This window comes from Colossoma macropomum, unplaced genomic scaffold (genome assembly GCF_904425465.1).
Source record: "Colossoma macropomum unplaced genomic scaffold, Colossoma_macropomum, whole genome shotgun sequence".
NCBI lineage: Eukaryota > Metazoa > Chordata > Actinopteri > Characiformes > Serrasalmidae > Colossoma > Colossoma macropomum.
This window is the reverse complement of record NW_023494807.1, coordinates 12,210,364-12,229,332: the sequence shown is the minus strand read 5'-3', so window position 1 is coordinate 12,229,332 and position 18,969 is coordinate 12,210,364. Positions and strand designations below refer to the sequence as shown.

General features: G+C 36.7%; 1 protein-coding gene across 1 annotated transcript; it reads left to right on the top strand.

Annotated features, from left to right (window-relative positions):
* Positions 1–12,749: 12,749 nt before the first annotated feature.
* LOC118797135 (secretory phospholipase A2 receptor-like) lies at positions 12,750–17,584 on the top strand. The gene is made up of 5 exons (XM_036556370.1): positions 12,750–12,754; positions 12,960–13,056; positions 15,073–15,438; positions 15,931–16,254; positions 16,987–17,584. The coding sequence occupies exons 2-5, from the start codon at positions 12,963–12,965 to the stop codon at positions 17,343–17,345; spliced, it is 1,143 nt and encodes a 380-aa protein (XP_036412263.1). The 5' UTR covers positions 12,750–12,754; positions 12,960–12,962; the 3' UTR covers positions 17,346–17,584.
* The last annotated feature ends 1,385 nt before the right edge of the window (positions 17,585–18,969 follow it).

Here is an 18,969-nt window from a genome sequence, read left to right as displayed (position 1 = left end):
TGAGTCAAAAATATTCAAACGATGAGGATAATGTTCAGTGTGGGCAGGAGTTAATAAGCAAATGTCAAAGCTAAGACACAAAAAAAACTGTCAGATAGAGCTGCATTTGCATGCTGTTTCCATGATTAGCGAGTGGAGAAAAAGAAAAAAACAAAACCAAGCATTGCAAAGTGTCCAACAGTGAGAGAAACAGTGAACAGAATCTAAATACCATACACTGACTAAGCGTATAGCAAAACAATGTGCCTTAAAACAGTTTTTGTCATATGGCTACCACTGTGCATAGTTCAGTCTTAACTTACATTTGTGGATGCTGCCACAAACAGTGTTCATTGATAACAGTTCATCAAAGTATCCCAGAGCTCATGTGAGATCCATCACAGAAGCATGCTGGTTTTTAATGTCATGCCAAAGGTCACAGACATTCAAGCATGCTTGCATCAACTATTTTGAATATTTCACAGTGTTGGCAGTCTTAAATTGTTAAGTTGATATGGTTAAACGTTACATATCCTTTCTTTGCGCTGTTTTTGTTTAAAAAAAGTGGATTGAAAGTGGATTGAGAAATCACTGCTTTCTGTTTTTATTTGCTTTTTCATATACTGTCCCAACATTTTGGAATTGTGCTTCTGTGTTTGGGTTTCTTGACTAACTAGAGATGCAGCACTGGTCTTCCTCAGGGTGGTGCTGTAGCTGTTTACCCAGTTGGTCCTTCATAGCCTAGCAACTGTGACTATACTCAGGACACCTCTGAAAAACTTCACAATATGCTGTAACATATTTGTGAAATAACCCCATCTTTTCTTCTAGAAATGCTCTTTTCTTACAAGCTGGCAGGCCCAAAGCTCTATTACACACTACTACAACCTAAGAATAGCACAACCAGTTTGCATTGAAGTCCCTGCAGTTACTGAGGAATAAGTCTTAGTATGTAATAAGCCTGGGATTTTAAGGATTTTAACTGAGATCTTATCTCCTGCTGTATCTTTGGTTTTAGAAATAAGTAACAATTCACTATTTCCACCAATCTCTTGGGAAAACTGGGCTAGCTTTCAGTTTTACAAATGTTTTATGGCACACTGTAGTTTTTTAGAGGTATATTGGGTATATTTACAGTTGCTAGGTTATGAAGAATCAACTGGGTGAACTGCTATTGAGCCACCCTGAGGCAGACCAGTGCTACATCTCTAGTTAGTCAAGAAATCCAAAGACAGAAGCTTGCTGATTGTGCATGAAGCAGCTTAACAACAGAGATGCAAATTCCTCACCTTTTGACCAAAATCAAAATTGGTCACCTACGAGATTGGGGCAGATCTGAGGAGAATCCCTCCTGAGGTGAAAATGTTTCTGACCTTAAATTTCTGTAATTTGTAAATGCTCAAAAACTCATTTTTAACTTGGCCTTGTAATTTGGCAACTGATCCAAATTCTTTTTTTCAAAAATATGACAAATTGATGCATTTCAATGCATACATATTCAGTTTTGTTGTTTATTAATTATTGCATATTATGTAATTGTGAATACAAATGTTCTTATTAATTTCTTATTCATTTTTAAAATTACCTTTATTTATTATTGTTGTTTTGTTTTATTTTTATTCTTTTTTTTATTAATTTTACCAATTACATTCCCATGACTAGAGTGAATGATGTAGCTGATTTCCAACATACTTTTTCCTTTTGTTAGCATGTTTTTTCTTATTGATGTATTCAGTTCGACAATTGTTCTTCAGAGGAAATTTCTTAAAAACCACTTCTGCAGTTTTTTTTTTTACAAATATTCTGACATTCGCCAATGTTTCTTATTTGAGTTTTGTTCTGAGGTAAGAACAGAGTCTAGCAAAAAGGTACGAACAATTCTGTGGTTTAAGACCACATCATGAACCCGACGTAGACTTTCTTTGGACCTTCTCCACAACAAATTTAAGAAAAAACTTAGGATGATATTGTTGAATAAGGCCTAATGTTCTCACCTTTTTTACTTATTACCTGTTTGCGTCCCTGAAACAATGACAGCATAAAGTCATAGAAAGTTTATTTTCAGGTACCCCCAGAATTTTTTTTTATCTTGAGAGATTCAGGGGATTTAAGAGGTTAATTAGGGGGTCCCGAACACCTCAGGACCTGCTGTATTAATTTAACAGCAGGACTATGGGGCTACCTCGCGTAATAAAATGGTAACTGCCAACATTTAGATTCTAGTCACTCTTACCCTTCTAGCACTGCTGTGTACCATGTGATGCACAGGGTTAAAGAAATGCATAAAAATTGCTTACTGTATGCTGACATGGCTGTAATTATATCTGTAAACGTTTTCTGTTCTTAATTAAATGGTGAATGGGAATTTTACTGAAATTTAAGTGATCTGAATTACTGGATACTCAGAAATGCTCCTTGCCACAACCTTTTTCATACTCCACTTTGAAAATGCCAGCTGCTCTTTACATTCTGTGAATACTTCATAATAAATGAACCAATAGGAACAGTCCAAATAACTTGGAATGATGATTTACATGTCAGCAGAGTGCAAACCATGAAAGGAGGAAGTGTTGATAGGGAAATGTATGTCCAAAAAGAGACAGAGAATCTCATATTTCACAGGCTTCAAACATTTTACATAAATAAAAACTGACAGGAACAAGGTAGAAAGAACTGCCTTGTTGTTAGACAGAAAGTAAGGCCTGTTTATGGGAGGCAAATCCAGCCAAAAAAGAAATTAAAATTAAAACAAGGAAATGTAAATGCAAACCTCATTTTGCCCTTTCTTTTTCCGAATATCCTTCCCAAATATCCTGCCAAATTGAAAATGAAATGAAATACCTACATTCGTAATTTCATTTTTCACATAAGCACGAGTCATTTGTGACAAAAAATAAAAATAAATTTAAAATATCTAAAATGAAAAAGCTAATAGAGAAAAAATCAAGCTTCACTTTGGCTTTACCTTTTCTTCATGAAATGTGTTAGACGTGTCAAAACTAAACTAAACAAAATGCAGTGTTTACTTTCTTATTTCTTTTTCATAGTGATAAGCTGCACATCTGAGAAAATCTAAATGAAAATGCAATATGGATAAATCAACAGCAAAGTGACAGTTTGCGATTCAGTTTTCAACATGGACACGTTTTAAGTGTCAGAATGAAAAGGCAAATGCAAACGAACATTGACGCCACCTGCTGATGACCGGGTCCGTGTACCTTCTGTTCATTTGATTTTCTTTTCAAAATCCAATATTTAAACTGCACATGGGTCAGTTCTCATTTTTAATTCTATTATTGTCAGTCGAAAAACAAGAAATAGCTTCATTTCACAATTTTACAGAGGGAGCGGAGGTGACCTTCATTGCTAAGGGGCTGCCCTGTATGTGTCTTTTCTGCAGGTGTCAATAAAGAGCACTTCTCTAGCAGAATGACAGTCTCTCCTGAGTCACCAAGAGGCTACTGGTCATTATGTCTGAAAGACTGAATGTAATCTAATGTCCATATGTCTATATGAAGCACGTGCACGCATAGGGGAGTTCGGCACAACACCCACGTTTTCAAGTTGACCAACATGCAAATATATGTTAATTAGCTCTAGGCGGGGCTACAGGGTACATTTTAGGACATCCTCATAACTCAGAGTCAGAACCACATCATACTTGAAGCTAAACAACTTCAAATCTCGAAAAAACAATATATATACACGCCGCCAGGGCTGGAGCCTGCTCTCTGCTGATGTGCATTCACAAAAAGAGCCAAATAAATAACAATTGACTTGACTACTGGGAAATAACCCCAGGCTCCTTCCAACCCTAAATAGCTTTACCTTTATCCATAACCCTAGTGTGAAATAACCCCAGGCAAGGATTTGCCCAAAACCTTCTATGACTCACTGTAACAACATTAAAGGCCAAAGGCCTAGCTTTAAGTGTGCTTTTGCTTACTCTGACCTCAACAACAGTCAAAATCCTTGCCCTGTATCACCTTTCACTTTATCTAACTTCACCACATACTTAAGGCCTAGCTCTAAATCTACTATTACTCACTCTAACTACATGATTAACCCAAGGCCTAGCTGTAGGGCTAATTTGGCCTGCTCGAACTACAGTGTGAGCTTAAAGCCTAGCTCTATACTTGTTTTTTAAGTCTCCAACTTCTTTGTGAGACTAATGGAGTGCTACAGATCTCAGTTCACTCCATTTAGTCCTTCACAAGCCTGAGGCCCTTACCCAAAGCTTACTGTGACATTTTTTAAGTATAGATCAATAGCTACTGTTACTCACTCAGATGTCATCACAATCCTAGGCCCTAGCTGTAAACCTACCAAAACTTACTCAATCTACAGTGTAAGCCTGAGGCTTAGCTGGAAAGCTCACATTGGTTACTCTCACTTTTTCAGAAGCCAAAGTCCTTGCCCTACACTGACTTTTACAATCTCTAACTTCTTTCAAAACCTAAAACTTAGCTCGATGGCTACTCATACTCACACTATCTACATTATAGGCCTGAGGCCAGGCTGAAAGGCTGCTTTTGCTTACACTAGCTTCATCATAAGCCTGAGACTTAAAATTTACAAAGAGTAAGTAAGGGAGACTATAGAGCTGGGCCTTAGGTTTATGCTTTACTCTACTTTCCTCTTAAACCTAAGACCTTGCTCTGAAACCATTGTTACTTATTTCACTACAATAAGGGCACAAGGCATAACCAGAAGCCTTTTTTGCTTACGCTGACTTCATCATAAGCCTAAGACCTTGCTATATACCTTTTTTTTGATATTCTTTAACTTCACTATAAGCACAAGGCCTAGCTTTAAATATACTATTACTCACTCTAACTACATGACAAGCCCGAGGCCTGGCTGTAAGAATACTTTGGCCTACTCTAAATACAACATGAGCTTAAAGTCTAGTTCTGTACCTGATATGAATTCTCCAGCCTCATTGTAAGTCTAATGGAGCACTATAGATCTCAGCTCACTCCCATTTATTCCATCACAAGCTTGAGGCCCTGCCACAAGCTTACTTTGACAGTCTTTAACTGTAGCACTGTAGCTACGGTTACTTATGCCTTCTTATTTATAAGCCTGAGGCCAAGCTGAAAAGCTAAATTTGTTTACACTAGCTTCATCATAAGCATGAGACTCAACATATACATAGAGTAAGTAACAGGACCTAAGACCTAACTCAAAACCTACCATCGGTTACTCTATCTACATTGTAAGCGTAGGGTCTAACTGGAAAGATCAGGTTGCTCAGTCTAACTAGTCCTGAAGTATAAGATCTTGCCCTACATTTACTTATGCTATCTAGATGATAAGCCCGAGGCCTGGCTGGAAGGCCACTTTTGCTTACTTTAGCTTCATCATAAGCCTAAGACTTAAAATGCAGTTAGAATAAATAGTAGGAGCTACAGGGCTAGGCCTTAGGTTTATGCTTTTCTCTATGTTCCACATAAACCTAAGGCCTTGCTTTGAAACCACTGTTACTGATGTCACTAAAATAAAGGCATGAGGCCTATCTGGGAGCCTCCTTTTGCTTACTCTGATCTCTCTGAACACTTACTCTTCATCATATGCCTTAGGCTTTGCCCAAAATGTACTTTGACTTTCTCCAACTTCACCATAAACCCAAGGCCTAGCTCATATTACTAACCTAATATTACTTAATCAACCTACATCATGAGCCAGAGGGCCAGCTGAAAGGCACATTTTTCACTTACTTAGACTAAATCACCAGCTGAAGGCCTCTCTCTTTACCCACTTTCATTTCTCCAACTCCATCATAAGTCTAATGGGTCCCTATAGATCTTTGTTCACTCACTCTAACTCCAATATAAACCAAAGGCCTAGCTGTGTTGGTTAGCTGTGAAGCTCCTGTTGCTGATTTAACTACATCACAAGACTAAAGCCAAGCCCTGTACCCACTATTACTCACTTCACTATATATATATATATATATGTAGTATGTAGTAGGTACACTGCAAGACATTAGGCTTACGATGAAGTTGGAGTAAACAAAAGTAGCCTTGCAGGCCTCAGGCTTACTTAAGTAAAAGGTGTAAGCCACCTTTTACTTAATCTCACATCATCATGTGCATAAGGCTTTGCTCTGTGCCTGTTTATACTTTCTGATGATAACTTCATAATGGCTCGCCTTCTGCCTGACTACATCAGGAGCCAAAGCCCTATCCATTAACCTGTTTTATTACTTTAACCTCAGCATAAGCCTGGGGCCCAGATGGAGGTCATGGCATGCTCCTAATTAAAAAATACAACTTCACCTAATACAAACAGAAAACAGCTAAACACCAAGAAAGGTAGAGAAAGGTACAATCTTTTATTAAAGATCAAGGCTTCACAAATGAAATCATTAAGCTGAGTTGCCCAGGGCTGCAATTAAAACAACAGGAAGTTTTTTATACTGCTCTGGAGAAGTTACCCATCCCCATTACTTCATCTCACCTGATCTATCTTACCATCAAATGCAGCTCTGAGTTTTATTATAACTGTAACAATTTTGTACCTTTTACATACACTTTGATTTTCAGTTAGCTTCGGCTTTCTGTGATAAACACCTTTGTTTCTCTTCTTAAAGTGCCATGTCATCCTTCATCAGCCATTTCAGTTCATTTCAATTCATTAATATACCATTACATAAAATAATAATCACTGGCCTTAAGCTATTGCATTTGATTATACCATTATCTATAAGTTAAACCCAGTTGGCTATGTTCATGATTACATCATATTACATCAATTCACATATCCCACTTTCCTCTTTTTAATTAATCAAGAGAGTACAAAGAAGTTAGAACCTATTGATTATCCCTTAATTGTCACTAATCAAGTTATTCATATTTGTGACTGAAAAAAGGAAAAAATGTTTGATATTTTGCGCATGAAATGGGTAAAAAATAAAGTTATGATCCAAACTAGGTCTGTGTGTGTGTGTGTGTGTGTATGTGTGCGCGTGTGCAGGCCAAGACTCCCAAACAATGGCCAAGTGTCCCTATCATATTTATAATTTATGTTCAGGATGGGACTGAAATTTCTTTCCTAGGCCTGGTTGAAACATATGTAGCCCTCCAGGACAAAGCCCAGGCACGTACAGCAAGGCCTTGCACGTACACACAGAGACCTGCATGCACAGAGAGAGAGAACCAACACAGATAGAATTAAACCAACCATTAATGTGCTTACAACTGAGTCTATCTACATATGTGTTTCTCCTCTCAAAGACATTCTTAATAGTATGAAGTACAAACAGAATCTCCATGTGTGTGTGCTTCTCTAGTCTCCAGCCTTTGACACAAGCCTGCTTGGCACACACACACACACACACACACACACACACACACACAGAGCTGCCCAGAGTGAGCCATACAGCATAATATGATTAGTTATGATTAAAATTATCAAAATGATTACTTGAAAACTTTCACCTAAAAAAATCTTTTACATTATCAAAAAATCTCCCTCACCGAGCCCACACCTGAGCTTGGGGCTAAGGCAGTGGCTTCTCATGCTACACAGCGTTAGCTAATCTAAAGCTGTTGCAGTTCATGTGAGTGTTGCTTGAAATATTATGTTGTGGGTTCCTGCTAGCCGACAGAAAGTTCAGCATGAGCAGAGAGAGCTTTAGCAGCTCCTTCCCTTTTTGGGCGATTGAGCATGTTAAATTGGCATTAGCCAAGAGCGAGCTGTGGGAAAAAGAATAAGGAAACATACTGTAGCCAACACACACACAGTAAGCAGAGTTTTATTACTAGGGATGGGACTTCTGATATTCTAATGTTCAAATTTGTAAATGCAAAGGATTAGAATATCAAAGAGAAAACAATTACTTTTTATCTAAAACGGTGCATGAAGAGTTTAAACTTTTTTTTTGAAGTGCAGATTTTGGACCATATGTTTGTGAGCTACAGGCTTTATAACAGTAATTCTGAACATAAAAGTGTGGGGTTTCAGGGGTGTCATGTACTGATAACTGACAACTTTTAAAATGGCTGCTGCGCCCGGGGTAACGGATCATTACAAGCTTTTTAGCACATGACAGAACATATTCATCACATAATGAATTTTATTGTGATTTGCTCTGTCATTGGCTTTTTGTGTAAAATCAGTGGTAAAGTTAGCAGGGCAGGCAACACAGTGAAAACTAATAATAATACAAGACACTCCCAGAGAGCCATGGTGATGCAAGCTCATTTTCTGTGCGCTTGTAGCAGCTTCCAGCCTCTTGCTGTTCACTTTTTCCTCACCACTGTGTGATAGTTGTTAATAAACCTGAAATGTTACAACAGAAAAAAAGACTTCCTAACTCTGCTGAGCATCTTTCAGGTGGTTTGATGAGCCTGCAAGGTCATCAGTGGCTACTGCAGCTGCCCCGCATACACTCTCATTTTAAATTTAAAATTCAGAAAGCCCAGGATAAAGTTTGTTAAAATCACTACAATCAAAGTAAATTTCATTTACCACATATACTATATGACCAAAATGTATGTGGACACGTGACCATCACACCTATATAAGCTTGTTGGATAACCCTTTGAAAAACCACAAGGATTAGTATATAATTCCCCTCCCCTGCCATTTGTGGCTATAACAGCCTCCACTGTTCTGCAAAGGCTTTCCACAAGATTTTGGTGTGTGACTGTGAGAATTTGTGCCCATTTAGTCAACAGAGCATTTGTGAGGTCAGGCACTGATGATAGATGTGAAGGCCTGGCTCACAGATGACGTCTGATTGCGTGGTCTACTGCTTTATGGCTGAGCTGTTGTTGTCTAGACCGGGGCATATCTATCAGGGTAGAAATTTTATAAACTGACTTGAGGCCATCCTATGACAGTGTGTTTAAAGTCATTGAGCTCTTCAGTACAACCCATTCTACTGTCACTGTTTATCTATGGAGATTGCTTGGATGTTTGCTTGATTTTATACACCTGTTAGCAATTAGTGTGGCTGATACACCTGCACACAATACTTAGAAGGATTGTCCACATACTTTTGGCCATACAGTGTATATTAGAAATTAATATTTTATCTGAGTTTTGTTCTATAAATTTTAGAGATAATCACTGAATATGAAAATGTTGAATCAAACAGAGATTCTGATTTTTCATGACTTTGTAACAACCTTAATTGCTAGATTCAATATCACTTCAGTATATCACTGAAGAACGTGTAGCTAAAGAGTTTCTGGTCTCTCTGTAGCTGTTTATCAACTTGAGCTGAGTATTTTATAACAAGCATTGCTTTATAAAAACAAGCATTGCTATAATTTTGTTGCTTAACAACCAAAACTCATCTTAAATGCAGGGTAAAGCATTTTCTTCTGTTTAAGATTATTTGCTTCATGTACAGCCGGTTTATTGACCTGAGTGCAGTAACTCTCCCTAGTTATTCAAAAACAAGATGGATGTCTTCTCTCTGGTCCAGTACAAACACAACTATAAATTCAGCATACACAGACAATGAGTTAGCTGGAAATGCTATATATTTATTTCCTGTAATATGTAACTAATTTTCCATGTTCACTGCAAACCACATGTTTAAGGTTAAGTAACCCACCCGTTCTTCACAAGCACCATTACAGTCATGTATCCTCAGTGCTCACCAAACAGCTTCTGAGGCTGTAGATCTTCTGCACAAGTTTTATCTACAGAGTTTACAGATTAGTTTCATAATTGTTACAAAGAAGAACCTTAAGATGTTGCTGCACAGTACTGATAGTTTATAGTATCACAATATTTTCCAAATTCATCACTGTATTACTGTACAAAATGATTTTTAAGCTTGTGCTAATAAATTTAATGAAATTGTGTTTCTGAGTACTGCTACATTATGCTAAAAGAACATCTTACAAACCTGATATAGCTTGTTTGGACTGTTTTGTTCTTTCATCTCTTAAAATGACAGCGATTGAACTGTACCGAATTAACTTTATACAGTATTGAAAATGTAACAAATAGCATAGATTGCAGTTTATAAGGGTCTTTATTAACCTACCTATAATGATAAAACTAACAAAAATCAACACTGACAAATCAAATTTACACATTTTCCAAATAATCCTAAATTTAGTCAAGTTTGCCTCTTTGGTTTTGGAGCAGAGCTATGAGGCTAATTTAACAGATGTCTAATAAGATTTTTGATGACATTGCCTTCCATTATTTATAAGCTACATTAGCCACGTAGCTCCAGTACATACATAAAGAGTCAAACTATAGACACCAAACATGTTTGGTTCAATCGATGTTTGGAATAAAGGGAAAAACTGTGTAAATATGATATTTTAGTGAACTATGCCTTTAAGTGTGCTGATGTATATGATTTATTTTCTGGCAGTACATTAAGGTTAATATCTGAATAATAAGCCTGCGCTTTAAAGGGTTAATTATGGCTTTGGTTTAAAGCTAGACAAATGCTGATCTGCGTCAACCTACTGAGACACATCCTGACTGCAAGTTTGCCTTGTGTTGTATTTCCAGAGGTGGAAAAAGCTCACACAGACTGTATAAAAATGAAAGTATAGGTTCATAATATTACTTGGTTAAATGTAGAAGTGCTGATCCAAATATACTTTAGTAACAGTAGAAATGTATTTACAATTAAATTTATTTAAGCCAATTCAAGTGAAAAGTAAATGTTTTAAGAGGACATGCTTTCTTTTTTGCCAAGACAAGTTGGCATAGTTATTGGTTTAATGTTTGACTGGATGTTTTCCACATTTCATGGAAACCTGACTGATTGGCAAGAGAAAAGCTTTAGAATTTATTCATTAGGTTTTTTTTGTTTTGTTTTGTTCTCCCTTGGAAATATAATTTGGAAAAATATTCCACTTAAACAATATTCAAGCAAAATATAAATCTTTCAAAATAGTATTTAAGTATTGTAACAATGTACAATTACTTGAGTGTTTTTCACTCCTGTGTGTTTCAATATCACTCTAATGGTGACAGACATGATGTACAGTAGTGGATCCTAACATAGGCAGTTGTCTAGGGCAGCAGTTTGGCAGGAGCAAAACCAGCATTCCTGAAATTGCACAGTGTTTCTGCATTCCTGCCAGTTACTCATTACACAATGCTGTTTATTGGTTATCACCCCCATTCATCAACAGTGTGTTCTTACAATACACAGTGCGAGCACAAGTCATCGTTAAACATCCTGTCTCATAGTCCACTCTAGCAGTTTGTGGTGTTATTAACATAACGTAATTTTGAAATTATCAAAAGAGTGCAAACACTCATTAAGACCACATGTGTGCAGATATGTGTGGGACAGTTACTGCTGTATGCAAAAAGTTGAATATTTCACATTTGGGCAGAAAAAAATATGTTCTGCATATGTGAGGTTTCTCCATTCCAGAAATGTACCCAAAAGGAGTTGTGGGGAATCTTCAGGCTGCTAAACATAAGAAAGTGAGTTGGTTACAAAGCCTACAGCTTTGTCTGCAACAACAATAGCCTAGAATTCAGGAAAAGCACAAAAGATTATGTTTTTACATTTCTAAGTACAACTTATCTGCACCATCACAGCTCTAGGTCATTATCTGGGAGACGCACAGTAGAGACAGTGTAAAGCGAGAAATGGGAATTTACGGAGAGGACATTTGGAGGACGGATGGTCATACGGGGGCACCAAATATTTTTCATTATTAATAATTTGGCCAAGGGTGCCAAAAAGGTAGGGCCCACTACTGATAATATGATACCTGCAACAAGAAATATAGAGGCCACAAAGGCAGAGTGACCATGAGTTTGCTATTGGAAATTTAACAGCATGGGCTAATAAAAGATAAAAAAAGTAAAAATAAGATAATCATAAAAGGAAAAAAGCAGGAGGGCCAGTGAGAAACGATCATGGCTTAGTACAGCTTAGGTTATTGAGTGTTGTGAAAATGCTTTACTTTCAAGTTTATGCTGAAAAAACTGCAGTGTTGCTGCTTTAATCAGTACTCTCTCACTGATGTTTCTCAGCAAATATGTGACTGAGTGAAATTAAGTCAGTTGTATTTTTTCATTGACTTTACTTGATAAGTGTTTGGTCAGTGAAAAAGTGTTGAATAAAACTTGTGTCTTTCTCATTGGCTTCACCATCTCTTTGCATATTGTGCGTCATTCCCCTTGTTTTGTTTACTCTCTCCATTTTGTGTTTACCCCTGGTCTAGCGTCCCTTATGTATATGTAACACCTTTTGTTCTTTTGTTCCCCACTGACTGTACGAGAGAGTTACTGTGTGTCCAGCTGCTGATAGTGCTTCTAAACTGGCTTGAGACTAACAACAAAATTATATAGCTGTAATTTAAATCCATTCACTTGCATTGCTTTTTTTACTTTATTTAAACATCACTACTTTAAGTTAAATAAACCTATGAATCATGCATATAAATAAAGGCAATCCATTTAATTTGCATTTACTCCATTGAGATCATTGAGTTCATTCTAACAAGCTACTTAGCTGTTATGTGGAAATACTTGATGTGTCTTCTAAGTACATTCAGTGTAATTAAAGTACATTAAACCTTTATGAGTATGAATTAATGTGTTTATTTATTTGTTTATTTGGTTGGTTGTTTGTAGTCATGGTTTTGCCATGAAATGCTTTTCTAATTGGTCAGTTTTGACTGATTCTAACTGGTCACTTAGACACGTTTGTTAATCATTTATCAGGTCCAGCCCACATTTCTCCTGATGCTATGACATCACAGGATCAGTTTTATGGTTGTGGTTTGAATATTTCCAACTCATTCAACAACTAGAGCTCCATCAGGTAAGACTGCATGTTTGAACCTTTATCTTTATGTACATCTCTATTCAACTGATCAGTTATAATAATAATAATAATAATAATAATAATAATCATCATCATCATCATCATCATCTTTTTTATTTATATAGTTGACATCTTGATAAACTGATTAGTTGAATACAGTTGATTTCTTCATCTGGACTGGGGCCATTTTGTTCCTCTTCAGCTGATGCTGTATTTTAAACATACGGGGCAACAAGCACTGGTGGGAGTGTTTGATGTTACCATGGTAACCATTCCTGTCTCCCTCCTCTTTTTCTCAGGTAAATGTCTACTAATGATTAATAAGCTTTATGAACTTATTTGCTCTAAACATCATAAATGTCTACTCATTATCATTAAACTTTATTAACCTGAAGAAACAAGAGAAGCTTTTACAGCTTGGCAAGTTTACTACAAAGATTCTGAGCCATGAAACAACAATTATACAGTTCTGGTGTAGCTGCTCCTCCTCTAGTTAATGCCATTAATAAATTATAGCCACTGGTTCATGTTCAGGTGAAACCCACATGCAGGTGTGATGAGTTTACGAATTTATAGGCATGTAAAGTAATTATGTTGTGGTGTTGACCAGAAAGTACTGTTGAACCATTGTAATTGTTCTTTATTGGCAAAGACATGCTTACAGCACAGAGCTGAATTCTTGGTAGTTAGCCACAGAAATGAGAAAGCTAGTGGATGCTAAACACAAAGGCTAACATTCCAAGACAAATTCCACACTAAACTGTAATCACTTCACTGTTTTCATGGTGCAACGTTAACTAATGGAAAACAGGCAGACAGGTGTGTCAGTATGCAAATAAGCAGTGCACACACACAGGCACTGTGATGCCACAATATAAATATCATTAAAATTTGACAAGGGAATGTTGTAAAAGCAGCCTGGGGTGGACCTAACCACAACTTGTATCAGTACGAATGACGAGTGATAGCAATAGTCGTGTGTTATTTATTTCTGTGAACAGCAGACAGAGCTCAGATCCAACACTATATTTTGACAGGTTTTTTCTACTTTAATATTACATTTGAAGAAAGTAGCTAGTCTATGATGTAAGAGTCAATGCCGGCATCAAAATGGTACATACATAGAACTTCACTTTTGTCTGTATTAAATTTATAGAAGTTTTCATTCATCTAGAGCTTAAGATCAGAAATGCATGCTGTCTGCACTAGGGGAATGATGATGGACTTACTGTTGGAACTGGTTGGATTGGTGCTTAGAAATAAGGGCAATGCCAGTAACACCAATAGATTTACAGACTGGAAAGACGCAGGAGAAGAATATTTATCTAGCATCTAGCATCTGTAGAATGCAGGTTACTGATGATATTCAGTAGTGCAGTTTCAGTACAGTGTTTTGTGTAAATGCTATGTTAAATAGCCTCAGAGATTATTTTCAGTTAGAAAATCTTTAAGTTGCGTGGCTACCAATTTTTCATCACTTTGTCAAAGAAATGGAGGTTGAATATTATCTAGAGAGATCAGAGGGAACAAAACCAGAAGAAAAGCACCTAGAGTAAAGAAAGCAGGCCTTGAGAAAGGAGGTAGAAGTAGGGTTTTCTCAGTTGGTTGAACACTTTAGTCCATTCAGAAGCCATATGCTCAAAACATTTAACACTTGGCACTGAACAGAGGCTTGCAGGCCAAAATATCATACTTTCTTTGCAAAATGGTCAGAACTCAAATCTTTAAACATGTGCCACAAAAGCAAACTTCCATTACACACTATAACTTAATTACTGTTATATTATAGTCTTAGTCTGACTTTGCATTGTAAATTTCGGAAGCAAATGATGGTGAGGTTATTCTCTGTCCCTCCTCCCACAAACTTATTCAGACTCACCATCTTAAACGGAATATAACAACCAACCAACATGTATTTTTATTTTTTCATTACTAAATAAAAACATTCTAATCTGGTCAGTTTAGCCATCATGAAAAGGATCAGTTACATCCACACCTAGCAACGAACAGATTTTGTATGAACATGTAAAACAGGGGTCTCAAATTCAAATAACTTGGGGACCACTAGCCAGGTGGTCTTCCCAGAAGGGCTGGTGCAAAAATGTAGGGAAAAGGTTTTCTTTGTGTTTTTTTTCTAAGTATGAATTTAAACTACACATATGCACTCAGTTGATCGCATCTTAGTTGATACTGAGTAAGTCTTCTGTCACCATAAACCACAACTACATACAATTATATTGTGAAAAATACTGAATTAAACACATCTACACCTGTTATTTCTGTTCTGCTACATTAACTACAGAACGTTTTTCTAGTTTTTTCTCCTGCAGATCAGAGTCGTCTCAGAACTTTCCACATCATTGAGAAGAGTATGACTCAGTCTGAGGCTCAAGCAGCTTGCAGAACAAAGTACACTGACCTGGTCACTGTGTACAGTGCTGAAGACAACACTGAACTGACTGATCTGATTAATCTGATTAATGACCCTGGTGTAACTGCTTGGATTGGTCTGAACCGCAATCAGTCCATCAGTGATAAATGGTCAAATGGAGATGATGTTACATTCAGTAATCTGACAGGGGTCTGTGGGTCAGGGTCCTGCTGTGCTGCTATGAAGGCTGATGGTTCATGGGAAAATCTTCAGTGCACAGAGAAAAAAAATTTCATGTGTTATAAACAAGGTAATTACTGACTATTAACTATATAGTTTTAAACTAAAGGAAGGAAAGTCATCAGATCAGTTAACAGTGAATTAGATGTAAATCTCATTACAGGTTGTACAACATAATGTGTTTCAGTTATATTTGACTGATTAAATGATAGTAAACACAGAAATACAGGTTTTAGGAGTGTACAAATCTGTCATGTGAATCAACATCATTATATCACTTCCCTAAGCCATTTATTTATTTATTTGATATTTATTTAGTTATGAAAAATATTGCTAGACTTAATTCACTAGTTTATTTATGAGGCACAAGGGATAGTTCTTTTGAAAGAATTTGAAAGCTGAGTATTATGGGGCTAAAATAGACCTCTGATGTTGTTTCTTTGTAGTCAACATTATTCCTAAATAAAGAACCCAGTTGTTCTTTCTTTTGTACAATTTCCCCCAAAATATCAGGGGATGCTCTAAATTACAAAGTCGTTAAGAAGTTGTTTCCTCTCCACAGACCTCACCCTCAATTATCATTTAATCTTTGACTCTATGAGCTGGTATGAAGCTCAGAGTTACTGCAGGAAGAACTACACTGATCTGGTCAGCATCACAGATCAGAACCAGAATGAAGCAGTGAAGATAGAAGGGCTGAAGAGCAGCACATCCTTCTGGATCGGCCTGCTGCGTGATGACTGGGAGTGGACTGATGGAGGACGCTCTGCCTACAGAAACTGGGAGACTAACCAGCCTTGGTCATCAGTAGACTGTGTCCGATTGAAAGACGGGAAATGGGAATCAAAGCCATGCAGTTCCGTTTATTCTGCTCTGTGCTACAGCGGTAAGGCAATAATTCATAAACATATTAATTCTCTCAGCTGTGTTTATAATGATTAAAAGCAGTAATTAAAGAGTTAGACAATGTAGTTTTTGAATAGTCACTATTATCTACTATGTCTCTGGCAGTTCTCTTAATATCATCACATTTATATATATATATATATATATATATATATATATATATATATATATTATTGGGCTAACAGAATCAGTTGAAATTAGTCTATAACGTGATAAAAACAAGTACTAGACAGCAAAAATAAAAAATCTCCATCTGGTGGATCAGAAGTGAGAAAGGGTCAGTATACAGATTCAAAATCAAAGAGATCAAAAGTCCTTTTGTTATTCTATATGGAGCTGCACTTCATGACTTTAGGATTAAATATTTCAATTACTTATTAAGCTTCATTTTCTTTTCTTTCAAAACTAACAAACCATATGATAAATACTTGTGATAAAATACACTATGAACTTAAATAAACCTAAATGTGTCCTTTAAAATTCTCTCATTAGTCAACTAAAAATATGTTATAAAACAAAGACAAACAAGACCAGAAAATACAGTCAAATATATATTCAAAAGTATTACGCAATATCATCATACAGTGCTGTTCAGACTTCTGTGCGGTGACAAATACTTTAATTCTCTCAGCATGATTAAAACATACTTAAAGTAAAGCTAAACCTTGGCTCTCGCTCTAAAATATCATTTTCTGTGTCTGTTTTCTGTCAGCACTCATCCATGTCAGTGATGATCATATGAGCTGGGAGAGCGCTCTGGATTACTGTAAGAAAGATAACAGGAATGATATTCTGCGCATTGAGTCTGACCTGGACAAGAAAGAGGTGGAGTTTGAGCTCAGGAGGAGGCGTGTCTCTGGGCCTCTGTGGGTGGGGCTTGGACAGAGTCGACTCTCTGAGCTGCTGAAGTCCAATAAACTGGCTTTGGGACCCTGGACCAACTGGAATAAGAGACAGACAGAGTCTCCACCGTCCCTCAGCTGTTCTAGTACAGACACTGTGGAGAAAACACTTAGGCAGAAGATGGACATGTCTGCTCTTAGAGCTGTTTGTGAAGTTAAACAACCGTAAAAGCCAGTTTTCTCAATCCTGGAAGAACAGGGTGCTGCACACTAAACTGTACAGAAACGCTTCATACATTTAGTGCCTTTAATCCTTCACTCGTCAAAAACACACTTTCCAAAATGTTTTAGCTTCTTGTTGCTTATAAGGTAGATTTTGGTGAAGTAAATGTTTTACTCAGATTATCATTCTAATAAGAGCAATCGGATGACCATTTGAGATAATTCATTGTAGCTGTTTAATTTCTGCAGAAGGAATGTTTATTTTAAAAAGGAAACTGCAAAATGTTAGCTTACTTTATCACTGTCTCATGTAACATATTCAGCATTGTGTTTCTGCACTTTATTTGGCTTTTTCATTTAGCTTTTGACAATGACTTTAGGATCAGCTTAGATTTTATTAGTGGCTACCACTAATACTGTTTTTAACTGAAGGAAATGACCTATTAAAATTGAGTAAAAAAAAATAAATCAGTCTGATCTTTTTACACTGACTGTCCCAGCTTTTTCAATTCCAATGACAGACATACAATTGTTTATTAGTAGAAAGTGTTGTAAAAAACTTGTGAATTTCATGGGAGCCCACTTTGTCCATTAAAACTGATTGAAAATACTGCCCACCACACATTCAGGTATAAATATTCATGCAGCACATGAATAATAAGATTAAGAGCCAATCAAGAGTCTGCAGGTTTGAGGTTTAATAAGATCATTTCAAAAGAGGAATTTAGAGTGAACTGCAGCTTCAACTGTAGACTAGTTTTACCTAAAAGTTCAAGTTACGCTTCACACATGCTTAATTCTAATGCAGTTAGAGGAGGTGCAGAAAGCAGTGGGGTCTCCTTTGGAGGAGGTGCACAGGGAAGTGGAGTCACCACTGCAGGAGATGCACAAGGTAGTGTGGACAGTGCTGGAGGAGGTGCAGAGAGCAGAACTTACTTTACTTGGAGTTTGCTAAAGGTGCATTTATCCAGTCTAAGGTGAAGTAGATTAAAGATGGAGAACACAAGCAATTTTTTTGTTCGTGATAAAAAACAAATCTCTTGCCGCCTTAACCATAAACAGCAAGTAACATAAAGACCTCCAAAACACACACAATACCTATTTAAAGAACTCCAAATTATGTTCATTCATTTTATGTGAAGTTATATAGCTTTCAGTTTTCTCCTGAAGACTGTGATAGATTTTTGTATCACCTTGATAACATGATCTCTCATATTACAGATGAGCTTAAACCTGGATCAGAGGGTCTATCAGGAGAACCTTATTTACATTTTTGGGACATTTTAAAGCATGTTATCAGTAACTTATCTGAACAATGCCTAGGAAGAAATGAGCCCCACAATGAAGCAGACACCTCTACACTGCTAGAAATAAAGGTTCTGTGCAGGTAAATGTTTTGTTCCTCAAGGTACAAACAATGTAAATGTATCTTCACATGTACTACAGTGGTTTTAAGGTCCAATGGTGTACCATAAGTTAATTTTTTTCCTAGTGGAAAAGCATATATTTGTATCTTTTCATAAACTAATGGTTTAAAATAGAACAATAATAGAACACCCCCTCCTGGTGACGAGACGGTGCATGTCGAGTCAGTACAACTTCGAAATTATGAATTCAACGGATTATGGTAA

Bases quoted from the DNA above. Each gene is read 5' to 3' on its own strand.
- LOC118797135 (XM_036556370.1), top strand. From the start codon at position 12,963: ATGCTGTATTTTAAACATACGGGGCAACAAGCACTGGTGGGAGTGTTT. The intron at 15,439-15,930 runs GTAATTACTGAC...TCCTCTCCACAG, and splicing joins TTTCATGTGTTATAAACAAG to ACCTCACCCTCAATTATCAT. The intron at 16,255-16,986 runs GTAAGGCAATAA...GTTTTCTGTCAG, and splicing joins TTCTGCTCTGTGCTACAGCG to CACTCATCCATGTCAGTGAT.